At 61.6% G+C, this 14333-nt stretch overlaps 1 protein-coding gene across 1 annotated transcript in view; it reads right to left on the bottom strand.

Moving 5' to 3' along the window:
• Nucleotides 1-14333, bottom strand: part of SEC14L1 (SEC14 like lipid binding 1) — a 34031-nt gene that overhangs the window by 1840 nt on the left and 17858 nt on the right. Inside the window, exons 3-15 of the mRNA XM_004709122.2 lie at nucleotides 14145-14276; nucleotides 13334-13462; nucleotides 12224-12458; nucleotides 11344-11453; nucleotides 8065-8254; nucleotides 7593-7681; nucleotides 5625-5695; nucleotides 4842-5013; nucleotides 3705-3839; nucleotides 3479-3613; nucleotides 2032-2283; nucleotides 1499-1677; nucleotides 1199-1300 (exon numbers count right to left, since the gene is read on the bottom strand). Of these exons, the coding sequence (XP_004709179.2) occupies nucleotides 1199-1300; nucleotides 1499-1677; nucleotides 2032-2283; nucleotides 3479-3613; nucleotides 3705-3839; nucleotides 4842-5013; nucleotides 5625-5695; nucleotides 7593-7681; nucleotides 8065-8254; nucleotides 11344-11453; nucleotides 12224-12458; nucleotides 13334-13462; nucleotides 14145-14276 (1931 nt within the window). The remainder of the gene's footprint in view (nucleotides 1-1198; nucleotides 1301-1498; nucleotides 1678-2031; nucleotides 2284-3478; nucleotides 3614-3704; nucleotides 3840-4841; nucleotides 5014-5624; nucleotides 5696-7592; nucleotides 7682-8064; nucleotides 8255-11343; nucleotides 11454-12223; nucleotides 12459-13333; nucleotides 13463-14144; nucleotides 14277-14333) is intronic.

Raw genomic sequence — 14333 nt, 5'->3', positions numbered from 1 at the left:
GCCTGCACCGGGGAATCCCCGAGGGTGGTCCTCACCACGCAGGGCCACCCAGCAGAAGCAGAGGCCCAGGCAACGGCCGCTCCTTACAAAAAAAGACAGCCAGGCCTTTCCTCCACAGAGCGGCTGTGGGCTCAACAGCCAGCCCCTCAGCTCGGCAGCCGAGCGCACCCTACACTTTACCCTGAGGACGGCCAACCCGGGGTCAGCAGACGCTAGAGACAGAGGGGACAGTCCTGCCCCTCACAAGTTAAAGTTAGTCCAGCATTCTTGTAAAACTGAGCTAACAGATGTAAAAATATGTATATTTGCACATTCAAGTGAAACCACCATTATCTAAATCACACCCTGTCTTTAAGACTCTTCCAGTTTTCAGAGCCACGTATCTGGAGTGAAAAAGCTGCATGTGGCCCAAGAGCCACGGTGTGCCGCGCCTGGGCGGGCAGGCAAAGGCTTCTCACTGTGGGGTGTGTGTGGGGGGTGGGGAGGGCGTGTCCAGACACTGTTTTTCTGGAGGAACCAGCTGGCCAAATCCATTGGGAACCTGGCTCAGGGCTCAGCCACTGCGCTGCCATGGCCTCCTTTCCAGGAAGCTGGCCTGGCTATCCTCAGACCAGAAGGGACTCCCGACCCGGAAACGGCGAGGGAAGGTCAGGTCGCTGTGGGTCCTCATTCTCCAGCTCCTCGGCGGTCCGGTACAGAGACTTGGGGACCAGCCCGCCCTCTGTTCTCTTCCAAGTCCTGGGGCGCCTTCTGCGCCGCCCCGGGGGCCGGGCCAGAGTCCAGCGAAGGTCTTGAGCAGCAGGGGCGGGTGAAGGCGGGCACAGCTCGTGGGCTGGCTTCCACTCCCCGTGAGCAGGTGGGCCCCTCTTGGAGCAGGGTGCGAGGGCCCCTCGCTACTGGACAATCAAACAATTGGTGGAGTTTTGCTTGGAAAATTTTTTGCATCAAAAGGTGAGACCGAGGGCCTCTGCCGGGGTCCGTAAACTAAGTCTTCTCTCAGGGAGCCTTCCTGCTGCTGGGTCTCGTGCCCACGGGACACGGATCTATGGCTATCACGTGAGTCGGGCTGGAGTGAGAACCTCCTGGGAGGCCGTCTCAGGTCACGATGGCCAGGGCACCACCGAGAGCGGGCGTGCTACCTGAGGCGCAGTGGGAGCCTCCCACCGGCCCGCCCTGAGCGGCCTCGCTGCATCACTACCTGGAGACCATGGAGCTGGAGTGGGACTGGCTGGATGAGGTGGTGGCCGCGCTCAGCTGCGAGAACCCACTGTGGCTGGACTCTAGGCTGGTCATGGAGCCCCTGAAACAACCGGGAGGGTCAGCCCACCCCCACGGCCTCGGAGACAACCTGTGCCCCCTTGCCGTGGTGGCTCGACGCAGACGCCATGGGGAAGGGCTCCCTGCCTTCCACAGAGCCCGTCGCCCTCCCACCACTTGTGCCAGCACAGGCCAGCGAGGGGCCCCATGCTGTCATCCCCCCTCGCCCCCAAGCACGTACCGGAAGTCCTCCGAGCCGATGACCTCCGTGTAGTACATGACCTTGCACTTGTGCGAGGACACCTGCAGTGAGGCCAGCACGTCGTCCACTCTTGGCAGGTTGGTGGCGGCACAGGCAGGCATGCTGTGGAAGCGCCACTGCAGGATGTAGAAGCCAGGCCACCGAGTCACGTGTGAGCCCTGCAGGAGACACGGCTGAGTGCCGGGCCTGGGGCCTCTCGCAGAAGCAGTGTCCCTCTGTCCCTAGAGCCAGTGGGGAGCACGCTTGCTCCCCGAGGCTGGGTGCCGCTCTGAGGACCCAGCGAGGACCCGCCAACCTCAGGGGACACATCCCCTCCAGGGACATTCTGGGGGCTCAGGCGAGGAGCACGTGGACAACAGGGCGCCAGTCTGCAGGGCACCTGCGTCCTCATTCTGGCCGTGGAGGCCCTGGGGCAGGTCTGTCTTGAGCCCGATGGTGACCCCTCCAGGCGGGCGCTTCTGGAGCAGCTGCAAGGACCAGCACCAAGCGCTGGGGGCCCGCAGGCACCTCACCTGCACACTCTCGCCCTCTCTGCAGATGAGCGGGGACTCCACCATGCTGTAGTCACGGCCCAGCTGCCAGAGCTTGTCTATGAGCTGCACGTTGTCCCCGCCGGGCGAGCTGATGCTGTGGGCAGCCAGAGAGTCCCGCTTGGGCGGCTGGGGCGACCTCTTGGAGTGGTAGAGATTAAAGACGATGTCCCCTTTGCACACGTCGAAGTCCCAGGTGATGACAGACGAGGCGTCCACAATCTGCACAAGAATCTGGAGACAGGGGCCCGGTCAGCAGGCCAGTGGTCAGTATCCCGCCAGTCAGGCCTTCCATCTGCCCCGTAGCCCTGGCTACCCCTGCTCTGCCCAGTGCCGCCGCCACCCACGTGTGCACACCATCCCTGGAGGCTGCGGGGCTTGGCAGTGCCCTCGAGCCCGGCTCCTGGCAGAGGCAGACCTAAGCTCTCAGTGTCCCCTGCCGGAGGCTCCCAGGGGCCAACGACTGTGCGAGAGGCGTGAGAAAGCTGAGACCCCTCTGACAACGTTCCAGGCGGCTGTCCCTGCTCTGCTGGCCTCGCTCCTCTTCCAGGGGCTACGGGGTCTCATGACAACATGGCTACTCTCTCTGGCCAAGGGACCCCCTGCCGCACCGCCGCGACTTCAGTGCATGCCCGACACCACGTGTGCTCCTTGACCCCCAACCGACACCCTGTGGCGTCAACTCAACTCCAGGCACAGGTCAGATGGGAGAGTTAGAAGCAAGGCTCTGGAAGTCGGACTCCCACCCCTATCCTGCCCCATGTCCCGCCAAAAGTAACAGTGGGGACAGGAGTGTCCCTCCCGCAGTTAAGAGTGAGGAGAGGAGTGTCCCTCCTGCAGTTATAGAGTGGGGACAGGAGTGTCCCACCTGCAGTAAGAGTGTGGGCAGGGTATCTCTCTGGAGTGGCACGGTGGCCCACCGAGGCTCCCTCTGGGATTTATAAATGAGGCACTTATCTTGCCTCTACTTATGTCAACTGTGGCGGCAGTGTCCCCTCTCTCTCAGCCCAGCCACTGGCTCGGCTGTGCCAGGAGTGGGGACCTGGCAGCTGCTGGCTCTCAAGGCAGTAGGTTGAGCACCAGGCAGCCCAGCCAGGCCACATCCTCACTGCAGAAGCACCATCGGCAACAACACCGGGCCATGCCCTACCTCAGGGCCCAGGCGGGCAGCCGGCCGGTCACAGGGACCACTGGGCCTGCTGCCCTCCCTGTGCTTCCTGGGGGCAGAGAGAAGGGCAGGCCCGTAAGCAGAAATAACTAACCCCAAGCCAGGGAAAGGGCTGAGGAGGCTGGCTCAGAGGCCCCTCGGCCCAGCCAGGGCAGATGGGCGGGGGCAGACCCTTGGCGCACAAGGCCCACCGTTCACTACAGGCAGTTCCTAGCCTCGGAGGCATGCAGGGTGTGCAGGCCGCCACGGAGGCAGGCGTACCTCGTGTGGGGCCCCCTTGAAGACGCTGGCCGACTGGTAGATGGTTTCAGTCCAGAGCTTCAGGTCCTCATTCTCCAGCTCCTCGGCGGTCCGGTACAGAGACTTGGGGACCAGCCCGCCCTCTGGCACCTCACACTGGAAATGCAAACAAGCTCGACTCAGTGCCTGGCCGGGGGCAACAGAGGGAGCTGAGCCCAAGACCTGTGCTCTCCCTGCCCGGCCGCACCATGCACTCCCCGCTCAGGAAGTCGGGGATGATCTCCTTGTCGATGTAGTCCAGCAGTCCGCCGGGGCCCTGGTAGTCGTTCCCTGCGTAGATCAGGAACTTCCTCCTGGTGTTGTCGTCGATGAACGGGCTGACCTGGAGCCGGGCAGAGAGACGGCTGAGGGCTGGGGAGGGGTTCCAGGGGCCTCTGGTCCTGGAAGGCATCTCTCCCAGACAGGGGCGGAAGGCTAAGGAGGGCACTCACAACATCCTACCAAAAGCCCATGTGTGCAACAAGAATGCAGAACACGCGGTTTCTGCCACATTTTATCCACCACCACGGAGTCAATGCGACTCACAAACACCCTGCAGGACAGGGGAGAACTGCAGGGAGAAACCTGTGGGTTTCTGAGACCGTAACTCTTGACAGGAGTAGAAAGCCCTGTCTTTCTCCCAAGGAGCTGCTCCTGGTTTTGAACTGCTGACCTCGATGCTAGCAGCCCAGCGTGTAACCACTAGGCCACCAGGGCTCCTCATTGCCGCTAACGTCCTTCCATCTTTACCCAGGTCGCTCTGAGCTGCAGTCCCCTGGGCGGCGGTGCACTGGCAGGCCATGCTTGGGTTTGGTTAAGGTGTGCTGGGGCTGTGCTGCGGAGTTGACCCTACAGGGCGGAGCGGGCCTGCCCTGGGGGTCCCCGAGACGGCTGGCTATGGGCCCGATCCCTAGGGTTATCTCCCAGAGCTGCTGGGGGGCTCAAACTGTCAATCTTTCCTTCATCGCTCAGCGCTTAACCACTGTGCCACCAGGGCCCCTATGGTGACATGCACTCACGGGAAGGTGCGCACTGTCACTACCCACGGTATGGGTACATACCAGGTCCAAGCGGGAGACCCCAGGGAGCACCCAGGGGCATGAATCAGGGTCCAAAACCCAGGGCAGACGGGGAGGGTGGCGGCGTGAGGCCTCAATGGGGTGAGGGATGCCCAGGGGCACGCACCAGGGTCCAGAGCACGGGGCAGACGGGGAGGGTGGTGGCGTGAGGCCTCAATGGGGTGAGGGATGCCCAGGGGCACGCACCAGGGTCCAGAGCACAGGGCAGACGGGGAGGGTGGTGGCGTGAGGCCTCAATGGGGTGAGGGATGCCCAGGGGCACGCACCAGGGTCCAGAGCACAGGGAAGACCCGGGGGGCGCGCAGGATGAGCAGGCGGCCCAGCGTCTCGGGGTAGTTGGCCTCCACCACCTCAATGATACGCAGCAGGGCTTTGACTCCGGGCCGCCACAGGTGGCGCATGTTCAGCCCCTCCAGATCCACCAGGCAGGTCCAGGCGCTGTAGGGGGGTGCGGGCATCACTCAGGGCATGACATGAGGTCGCCTGTGTCCACCTGCCCTCACCATCCACCAGGCCAGTCACTGGGGCTCAGGGCAGCCAACGGCTCCCGGGCAGCCCCAGGGAGGCGCTCGGTGACCCAGCAGTGGGGGAGTGTGCTGTCCTTCCCACTGAGCCGGCCCATCACCACACTGTGTGACTGACTGACACGGTCAAGCCGCGCTGGTCTCTGCTGCCAGAACAGGCTGCCACTGCTGAGACACCCCGACGGAGCCTGGGCTGCAGGTGCTGCCTCCACTTCTCTGTGGAGCCTGGGCCTCAGAGTGGACATGACCCTCCCACTGCTCACCTCCCTGGGCTGCCATTTCTATACCGCCCCGTCAGGAGCCTGGTTCCTCTCTGCTGCGAGTGTATGTGTATGTGCGCGCGTGTGCGTGCACACCCTGCCTAGTCTGCAGGAAACTGCAGCCTGGGCCCCGAGAAGCATGCAGTCAGCTGCATGGGCAGGCCAGTTTTGGGCACTGCGCCCTCCCCCGACTTTCTGGGAAAGGGTCAGGGCAGATCTGGGCCCCTGGCCGGCTCTCCTTGTGGCGGTGGGCAGACTGGACTACCTGATAGGCCGGCCGAAGACTTTGGTGTTCTCCTCACAGCGCCGCAGCCCCTCCTCGTTGACCGAGAGAACCTGGAGGGTGAGCAGACCGCATCAGGCCCCACGGCCACGACCCACCCGCAGCAGCCGCCACAGAGCAGACACCACACAGCACGCTCTCGGGAAAGGAAGTCGGTGTCCCCGCTGCGGAGACCATGAGGGGCGGACACCCTGCTCGCGTCAGGACATGCGGCCAGACCCCTGCAGTGGTGGCCAGCTGGGAGATGGGCAGGCATGATAGAGGCCCTCCCACGCCCAGCATCAGCCTGAGAGGGCACACTCTGCCTGCCAGACGCCTCCTAGCAGGACCCCCGTGTTGCCTTCAAACACTCTTAAATACGTACAGCTGCCCTGCAGCTATGGCCGCAGGATGTTCTGGAGTCGCGTGTGGCGCACGGCACGCATGACCTCAGGTCTGCTTCTGGTGAAGCCGTGAAGCCAGTGAAGCCTGCACCGGGGAATCCCCGAGGGTGGTCCTCACCACGCAGGGCCACCCAGCAGAAGCAGAGGCCCAGGCAACGGCCGCTCCTTACAAAAAAAGACAGCCAGGCCTTTCCTCCACAGAGCGGCTGTGGGCTCAACAGCCAGCCCCTCAGCTCGGCAGCCGAGCGCACCCTACACTTTACCCTGAGGACGGCCAACCCGGGGTCAGCAGACGCTAGAGACAGAGGGGACAGTCCTGCCCCTCACAAGTTAAAGTTAGTCCAGCATTCTTGTAAAACTGAGCTAACAGATGTAAAAATATGTATATTTGCACATTCAAGTGAAACCACCATTATCTAAATCACACCCTGTCTTTAAGACTCTTCCAGTTTTCAGAGCCACGTATCTGGAGTGAAAAAGCTGCATGTGGCCCAAGAGCCACGGTGTGCCGCGCCTGGGCGGGCAGGCAAAGGCTTCTCACTGTGGGGTGTGTGTGGGGGGTGGGGAGGGCGTGTCCAGACACTGTTTTTCTGGAGGAACCAGCTGGCCAAATCCATTGGGAACCTGGCTCAGGGCTCAGCCACTGCGCTGCCATGGCCTCCTTTCCAGGAAGCTGGCCTGGCTATCCTCAGACCAGAAGGGACTCCCGACCCGGAAACGGCGAGGGAAGGTCAGGTCGCTGTGTGACAATAAGAAGTTCAATGAACCAGCAAGATGCGTTGGTCTGAGCTATTGTCCACAGAACAGATGGGCAGAAGGAAGTGTCCGACACTATCAGACCAGCAGAGGGGACACGGCCCCCAGCCTCTGCGGGTCCCATGCTCACTCCGACACTCACAGCGGTGTGCACGAGACACCTGTTCCCACCCTGCACCTCTCCTCCCCATCACCTGGGCCTGCATCCCCCTTCCTGCCTGTGCACACGTCCAGTCCACTCTCAGCAGCTGCTACCGCCCGCAGCGTGGGCACATGCAGCTCTGGACGCCCTGCCCACGGACACTCACAGCGCTCCCCTTTCTGGCACTGACGCTGGTGCTCTTGCGACAAAGATGCTCTGGGGTCGCTGAGGGCTGGGGGTGGGCTGCTAACTGCCACGTCAGCGGTTCAAAACCACCAGGAAAAGGATGTGTCAGAAGGGACTGGAAGCCAGTGGGCTGGTTGGTTGCTCAGGGCAAATGCATGACTTTGACCTCCGCCTGTGCGCCGGGTCACAGCATGGCTGTGGGTGGCTTGGAGCAATGCACTAGGGGCCCGCTGCTCAGTCCGCACAGTCCCGTCATCCTGCCTGCTAACCAGGCTGAGCCCATCTCCTGACAATGGGCCCACCAGGACGTCTTTACCTTAAACAAGGCCAGAGATCCCGTGCACAGCGGACAAACTTGCGCCCACGGGCGTCATTTACGGGGAAACCTTCCATCTGACACAGCCAATCCCTCCTGTCTAAGACTCTCAGCCTCCGGCTCCCAGAGCACGCACCCAGATCCACGGGTCCCCAGGAGGCACTCACGTAGCGCAGCAGGGCCTCCTCGCCGAGCGCACGCACCAGGCCTTTGGTGTCCATCTGTCCCAGACGCAGGACGTACAGGGGACGTCCATCTGCGGGGGGTAGGGTGGTGGTGGGGTGGTGGAGCGAGGGTAGGACGGGAGACAATCAAGTTCAGCAGCAAAGCCAAAACAAAAGCCTCAGGGCCACCAGCTTATGATCCTGAAGTCAAAGCCCCTCCTGCCCTTGGGAGCAGAGCAATGCTCCTGTAAGGGGCTCCCTCCTGCCCTGCCCTGTGGGGGAACCTGTGCCCTGGGGGAAGGGCTTGCAGCCCTGCACTAACCACAGGGTCCTCCTTCCCTGGCCCACTCTATCCAGTCACGCTCTGAACTGGAAAACAGGGTGTGCCTAGGGTGGGGCAGCATCTCCTGCAGTGGTGCAGAGTCTGAGTGTGGTACTGCAGGTGATGGGGGCAGGGAGTCCCGAGCATGCTCACCTTTGTCGTGGTGGTGCCAGCCACCTGCGTAGTAATCCTGCAGGACCTGCGGGGGGTTCCAGGTGTCCAGAATATAGTCTACTTGGTGCTGCTTCCTCCAGGTCAGCGACTGGCACATGACCTCCCTGGCTTTGTCGATGTTGAAATCCCGAGCCCGCAAGAAACGAAGGATGTGCTCGTCTTTGGGGATCTACAGAAAGAGAGGTGCGGCTCGAAGTGCCTCAACGGGGGCCGAACCCCAGCACGGGACCAACTCGGCTGGGCCCAATTCTCTGTGGCTTGGCAGTGAGGTCTTCACCTCCCGCCTCCCCCCAAGGAAGTGATGGGGTGTGATCAGCCTGTCAGTTTTAAGGAGATCGGGGTGGGATGCAGAACCCTTACTCAGGCCACAGCCCTAAGCTGACGTGAGTCCTTGGGGTGCGTCTTACATGAGCTGAGAGGACAGAGCCTGAGAGTGCATTTACAGACGCAGGGACCCTGTGCAGAGAACCTCCTAGACCCGGGGACATCTCCGAGCAACACTGGCCCACAGAGGCTCCAGGGGGCAGAGGTCTCCTCCCTCCAGAGCCGAGAGACAGACAGCCGTCCCCTAGTGCCTGCGCCCTGACCTTGGATTTCAGCCTCCTAACACGTGAGAAGAAACTCGTATGCTAAAACCGTCCATTTGGGGTGGGTCTGTCTCAGCAGCTCTGAGAACCCTACAACGAGGCAGCAGTTTCGGGCTTGGGCAAGCGGTAGGGACTGGGAGTTCTAAGGCACCGGATGGTAAACGCCAAGACTGACTTGCAGAGCCTGCTGGTGGAACTCTGGGCACCAGCTGCAATTCTGGTGAGGGGAGCTGGCACAGGCAGCAAGGACAGGGCTGCAGGGGCAGCACACTGGAGGGAGGCCTCCTGGTAGACTGGGTGCCTCAGGCACTTACGAGCGGAGCTACGGAGCACTGTGACACGGCCGACCTGCCCAAGCAGCCCAAGGAAGCAGGAGGCCAATGCTGAAGAGACAAGGAGCACCGGACGTCAAGGGCAGGCCGCAGCTGCTGGGGACTCAGAGGGCGGGCCCCAGCTCCTAGTTCAGTGTCAGGTCTTCACCAATTCCAGGCAGTGAGGCTGTCGGGGGTTGGGGTAGGGGTGGTGGTGGTGGTGTGTATGTGTGTTCAGAGCTGCTGTCCAAGGCCAAAGGCTTCTAGCCACCATACTCAAGGGGCAGAAGAATGAGGCCTGCAGGGGTCAAGGGGGTGGGGTCCTGAATAGGGCCACCCAAGTAAGAGGGAGCAGAGTTGCTGTCCCAAAGGGCCTGGAAGGTGGAGCAGAAGCCCAGGGTCCAAGGGGCTCCACCTGGAATCCAGAGCACGTGGCCAGTTCTCAAGAAAGAGTAGGCTCTTTTCCAGCCTCCAACGCTCACGTCCTCAGTCCTGCTGGGTTCTAACTCCCCTCTGAAATGGACATGCCTGCCTGGCCTGCCCCACCACTGTGCTGGGGTCTGGAGTCACGCATGAGGAGGAACTAAGTTCCAGGGCGGAGTCTGGACCTGGAGTTAAGGCTTGTGGCTATTATCAAGGGTGAGAGCGTTTGAATGCTAACCTTGAAGGGACAAAGGGTAGGAATGCCATGAATCAAATGGTGCCCCCCCCACCCCCCACCCCTAAATGTGTCAATCTGCTGGGTCACGATCCTGTTACTTAATGTCTCAAGACGGGCTCTGATGTGATCAGCCAAGCGATTGCAGGAGCTGGGGGTGGGATGCAACACCCCGACTCGGCCGCAGCCCTGAGCTGATACTAGGAGGGTTCCCGGGGTGGGGGCGTGCAGGTGGCTTGCCGCACCTTTTATTTGACACAACACAGAAGGACACAGAAGCCAGCAGAGGAGGAGGAAGACTCTGACGACCACGGAGAAAGAAGAGCCAGAGCTCTGGTGTCCTTTGGACCCCGGGCTCCTGTGCTGAGGACCTCCTGGACGCTAGGGAAGGCTGATGCCAAGACGGAGGCCATGGGACTCACCAGGAGACCCCTGCCCACACATGTTGAAAGGAGACCCAGGTAATAGGCAGAGAAAGAAAGCCCGAGGGCTGGCACCCTGAATGCCAACAGTTTGCTCCATCAACCGTGAAGGAGCAAATTTCTGTTTGCTACAGCCCCGCCCCTGTGGCCTGCACTCCTGCCAGCGCAGCCCTGGAGAGCTGATGCCCCACGCAGTCACAAGTTGCTAAGGGGAGAAAATAACAGGTTGCTAAGGAAACGACTTTCCAACTCCCACTTCTTAGCGAGAGTGAGCTGCGCTGTTAAAATGAGCTGCTGCCGGAAAAAACTCCGCTTTACAAAGTCCGCAGTTAGTGCGGACAGTCTTGGAAGCACTGCACTTCTGTCTCGGCGGGGCGAAGGCATCCATTATTTTGTCAGTTCTAACTGTGCCCGAGGGAAGATCTGGGGCACGTCTCTGGGCAGGTGCCAGTCTTGGATTCGGTAGGAATTGAAGGCTGTGTGTGTGCTGTGCCAGTGATGAGGGTGCTGGACGCCTATGGGCCCATCTCCAGACCCCACTACGAGTGGTCAGCAGGCCAGCTTCCCTGAGTCAAAGCCAAAGCCGAGGCTACTGCTGAGGGTCTCCGGAGCAGGAATTGTTCTCTGAGGCCACATGCTCATAAAAGCATGACCCCTGCATGGCCGGTCACCAAGGGCGTCTGCCCACCGCCCACTCCCGGAGGACTCACTCGAAGCCCATGGCCACCAAGGTAGGCACGTCCTCATGTAGAAAGGCCCACGCCGTCCCAGCGCTTGGAGACGCTAGAGGATGGTGGGCTCTGGGCTCCAACCCCGTGCCCCCACCCCCTCACTAGGTGTAGGGACCGCAGGCAGCCCTCTGGGGGTAGGACAGCCAGCAGCAGGCGGCAGCCGCCCGGCCTCGATGAAAGAGCACAGAGACAGGGTTCATCACGAGACCAATATTCCTCTCACAGCTCCAAACCAAAGCCCTGGTGTGTGCGCACCACACGTATGTACTGGGCACATACGTGGCACCTGCTTCTGGAGCGCCTGAGATGTATCTGTAAACGTTACACTTTTCACGGCAGGAGGGAGCGTTCTCGGGCGGGCGAGCTGGGAGGCTAGCACATGCAGACGCAGAGCAGAGCCGTGCTGCTCCCGGCAAACCTGAGACCACAGCTCGTCACCGACAGACGGGCCAGCCCCTAAGCCCACCACAGCGGATCCCATGGCCCGGAAGCTCGCTCAGCCATGGGGACCAGGCAAGGGGGTGGGGATGGGGGTGGAGGGAAGCTGACCTTGCCCTTGTGGGTTTCTTGGAGCCACCGGCGGAGTCGGATGAGGCAGCTCTCCTGCAGGGGCGTCAGGTCGCCCAGGTATCGCTTGATGTAGTCGGCGTCTAGCTTGTCTGGAACAGAAGGCAGGCTGTGCTACGGACCGGACAACCAGGCAGACGCATGGCGAGCGTGCCCACGGCTGGAGGACGAGGAGGCCACACAGCACTGCTTCTGGTCCATCCTCTTCCCCAAGCCCAGCGGTCACCTCCATGGTCCCCGCCCTCAGACGCTGAGCGACAGCCTTCCCTACAGCTAGAGGCAGGCTGGCCCACCATGGGACCCGGGCTCGAGCGGCCTCACTTGGCGGACGATGTGCCGTGTGGCGGGCAAGAACATCAGGACAGGAAGGGGAACTGGAGGCCCGGTCACCCGGAGAAGAAGGACAGAAAGATCATGTGGTGGCTGTAATTGTCTTGTGCTTTCTGGACTTTTTACGAAGGCCATTTCCTTTTAACTAGAAGAGGTGTGTGTGCGTTTGTGTGTACACATTAGGTGTAGACACGCATAGAAAAGAGGCTCACGCACCCGTTTCCTGCCCCAGAGGAACCATGTACACCGTGCTGAGCAGAGGGCCTGCCATGGACCTAGGTGGCTGTCCTGGGGGGCTGCTCCCAGCGACGGCTCGGCCCCCTGCTGGAACCCACCAAAGGGTGCTCACTTGTCAGCCACAAGGTTGGAGGGCCAAGCCCACCCACAGGTGCCTCGGAAGCCAGGCCCAGGTACTGGTACTTCTGAAACACCCGGGAAAGCACAGAGCTGGACACTGACAGGCACGGGGTCATTGAGGGTCAGGGCCCACCACAGAGCGTCCACCCCTGGGACTTGTTCTATGAAGACCTACCGTCAGGGGTCCCCACCACGGGCTCAGTGGGCCCGCTGGCGTTACTGAGGGCCTCGCTGCTCAACGCGTCTGCCAGGGCAGCATCGGGGGCCTTGGTGGCTGTGGACGTTGCCTGCGTCCTGCAGGAGGCAGCGGCCTCGAAGGAGGGGGTGAGGGCGGGCGGGGTCCAGCGGGGCACAAAGGTGATGCCTTCCTCCTCCAGCTGCCGCAGGTAGTACTCGATGATCTCCTTGCCCTGCAGCCAGGACGGGTCAGGGTGAGCCTGTGCCGGCTCGCCCCGTGCCCCACAGGCTTCTCCAGCCCCACTCAGATGGGACCGAGGAAAGCAGGCTGGAATGCCCAGTGCCCACAAGGGCCAAGGGAGTAGCTTTCCCAGGTCCTCAACCAAAGGCACAGGGACCTGGTGGTGGGCGCAGGGCAAGGTCAGCGGCTCACAGCCACAGCAGCCGCTCTTTCTGCAGGAGGAAGATGGCCCTTCTAACCCCCGGAAAGAGACTGGCAGAAGCCCGGCGAAGCAGTTCTACCCTGTCCTGTAGGATTTCGGGGAGCAGCAATCGACTGGCTGGCAGTGAGTCTGTTTTTTAAAGTGAAAATATGGTTCTGCCATTACGTGTGGGTTTATGTCAACGCTCTTTCAAATACCCCGAAACCCAAGCCCCCGGCCATCGAGCCAATCCCCGCTCAACAGGGAGCCCCTCTGTAGGTTCCTGGGACTGGACATCTTTGCAGGAGCCAGTGGCCACCTTCATCCTCTGCCTGCACAGCAGCTGGCAGCTGTGGAGTGCCGCCTTGTGTTCAGCCGAGGCCGCTGTGGCTCTAAAAGCTGTCCCTCCCACCCTGTGCCCTGGGGAGCCAACCCACGAAGGCACTTCCACGGGGAGTCCACGACAGGGACAGACGACAGCTCGGAGGCTGCACGGCAGAGGACATGACCCTCACAGACCAGCCTCACAGCTAGGCCAGGAGCAGGCCTCCTCCGTCCACAGGCCCCACAAGATAGCCAGGCGCTGCCCCTCCCCCAGCAAGTCCAGCACAGAGGGCCCCGGCTCACCATTCCTCGAGCCTTAGAGACCCCGGCCCCTCTCCCAGAGCGTATCCACATGGACTCACTTTTTTGATGTTGCTGGTATACTGCTTCATTGCAATTTTTTCCACTGTGCTTTCAAAGCCAAAGAAAGATTTAATATCCAGGCTCGCAGACTGTTCAAAACAGGTCCAGTCTTCATTGTCGGGGTGAACCTGCGTGAGAGAAAGCAGCCTGTTGACCAGGACGCTGACGAAGGGCACAGAAGATGGTTGACCAGGGTCTTAACCACATGGCCACCCGGAGAGCACGTGCATTTTACTGCCAAAGTGACGGGAGCGGGGACAACTGCAGGAAGAGGGTCCAGTCAGGAGGGGGCAGGGGTTTCTGTGCACAGTGACGGAGGGCAGTCCCTGGGGGCCCGAGGAGACATGGAGGCGCTTGTCACAGTTAGGGCCACCCAAAGAACCACAGCTTTGTCGCAGAGGAGTAGAGCCAGAGTGCTCCTGAGAGGCGAGGGCGGTGGGACTCAGTCTCTGTACTTTGGACGTACTGCCAGACAGACCGTCCCTGGGGAAGGACGCCAAGCTGAGAGAGGGCGGGGAAGCGGGGGGGTGGGGGGGGCCTTACTGGGAGAGACTGACACCGCAGCTACAACCACAGCCTCGGCACAACAAGACAGTGCGGACAGCGCGGGACCCGGTCCTACTTCCTCCCCTTGGACACGGGGCCTGTGAGTTGAACTGACTCGGTGGCCCCAACAGTGCGAGCCGGAGGCCAGGGAGGGCAGCACCACACGTTAATCGGAGAGGTGTCCGCTGGCTCGCTGAGCGGTCTGCTCTGCGGAAGGCGGGCCGGCTGCCCCCCGGGTCACGACGGTCGCGGGCGGGCACTCACGCTGTAGCAGCAGTGCTCCTTGATGATGACCCGGTTCGAGAAGGTCTCGTTGTGGGCCTCGATGTGCAGCGTGCGCTCCCGGGAGCTCAGCGCGTTCTTCTGGACAAAGTAGACGTAATCCACCCCCGCAATCTTGCGGAAAACAGCAATGCAGAGGGAAAGGGCGTGTCAGAAACAGATCAATTCTTC

Source organism: Echinops telfairi, unplaced genomic scaffold (assembly GCF_000313985.2).
Source record: "Echinops telfairi isolate 266 unplaced genomic scaffold, ASM31398v2 ScPeMD7_7458;HRSCAF=8496, whole genome shotgun sequence".
Taxonomy (NCBI): Eukaryota; Metazoa; Chordata; class Mammalia; order Afrosoricida; family Tenrecidae; genus Echinops; species Echinops telfairi.
The sequence above is the reverse complement of the archived record's forward strand: the minus strand, read 5'-3'. Positions and strand labels throughout refer to the sequence as shown.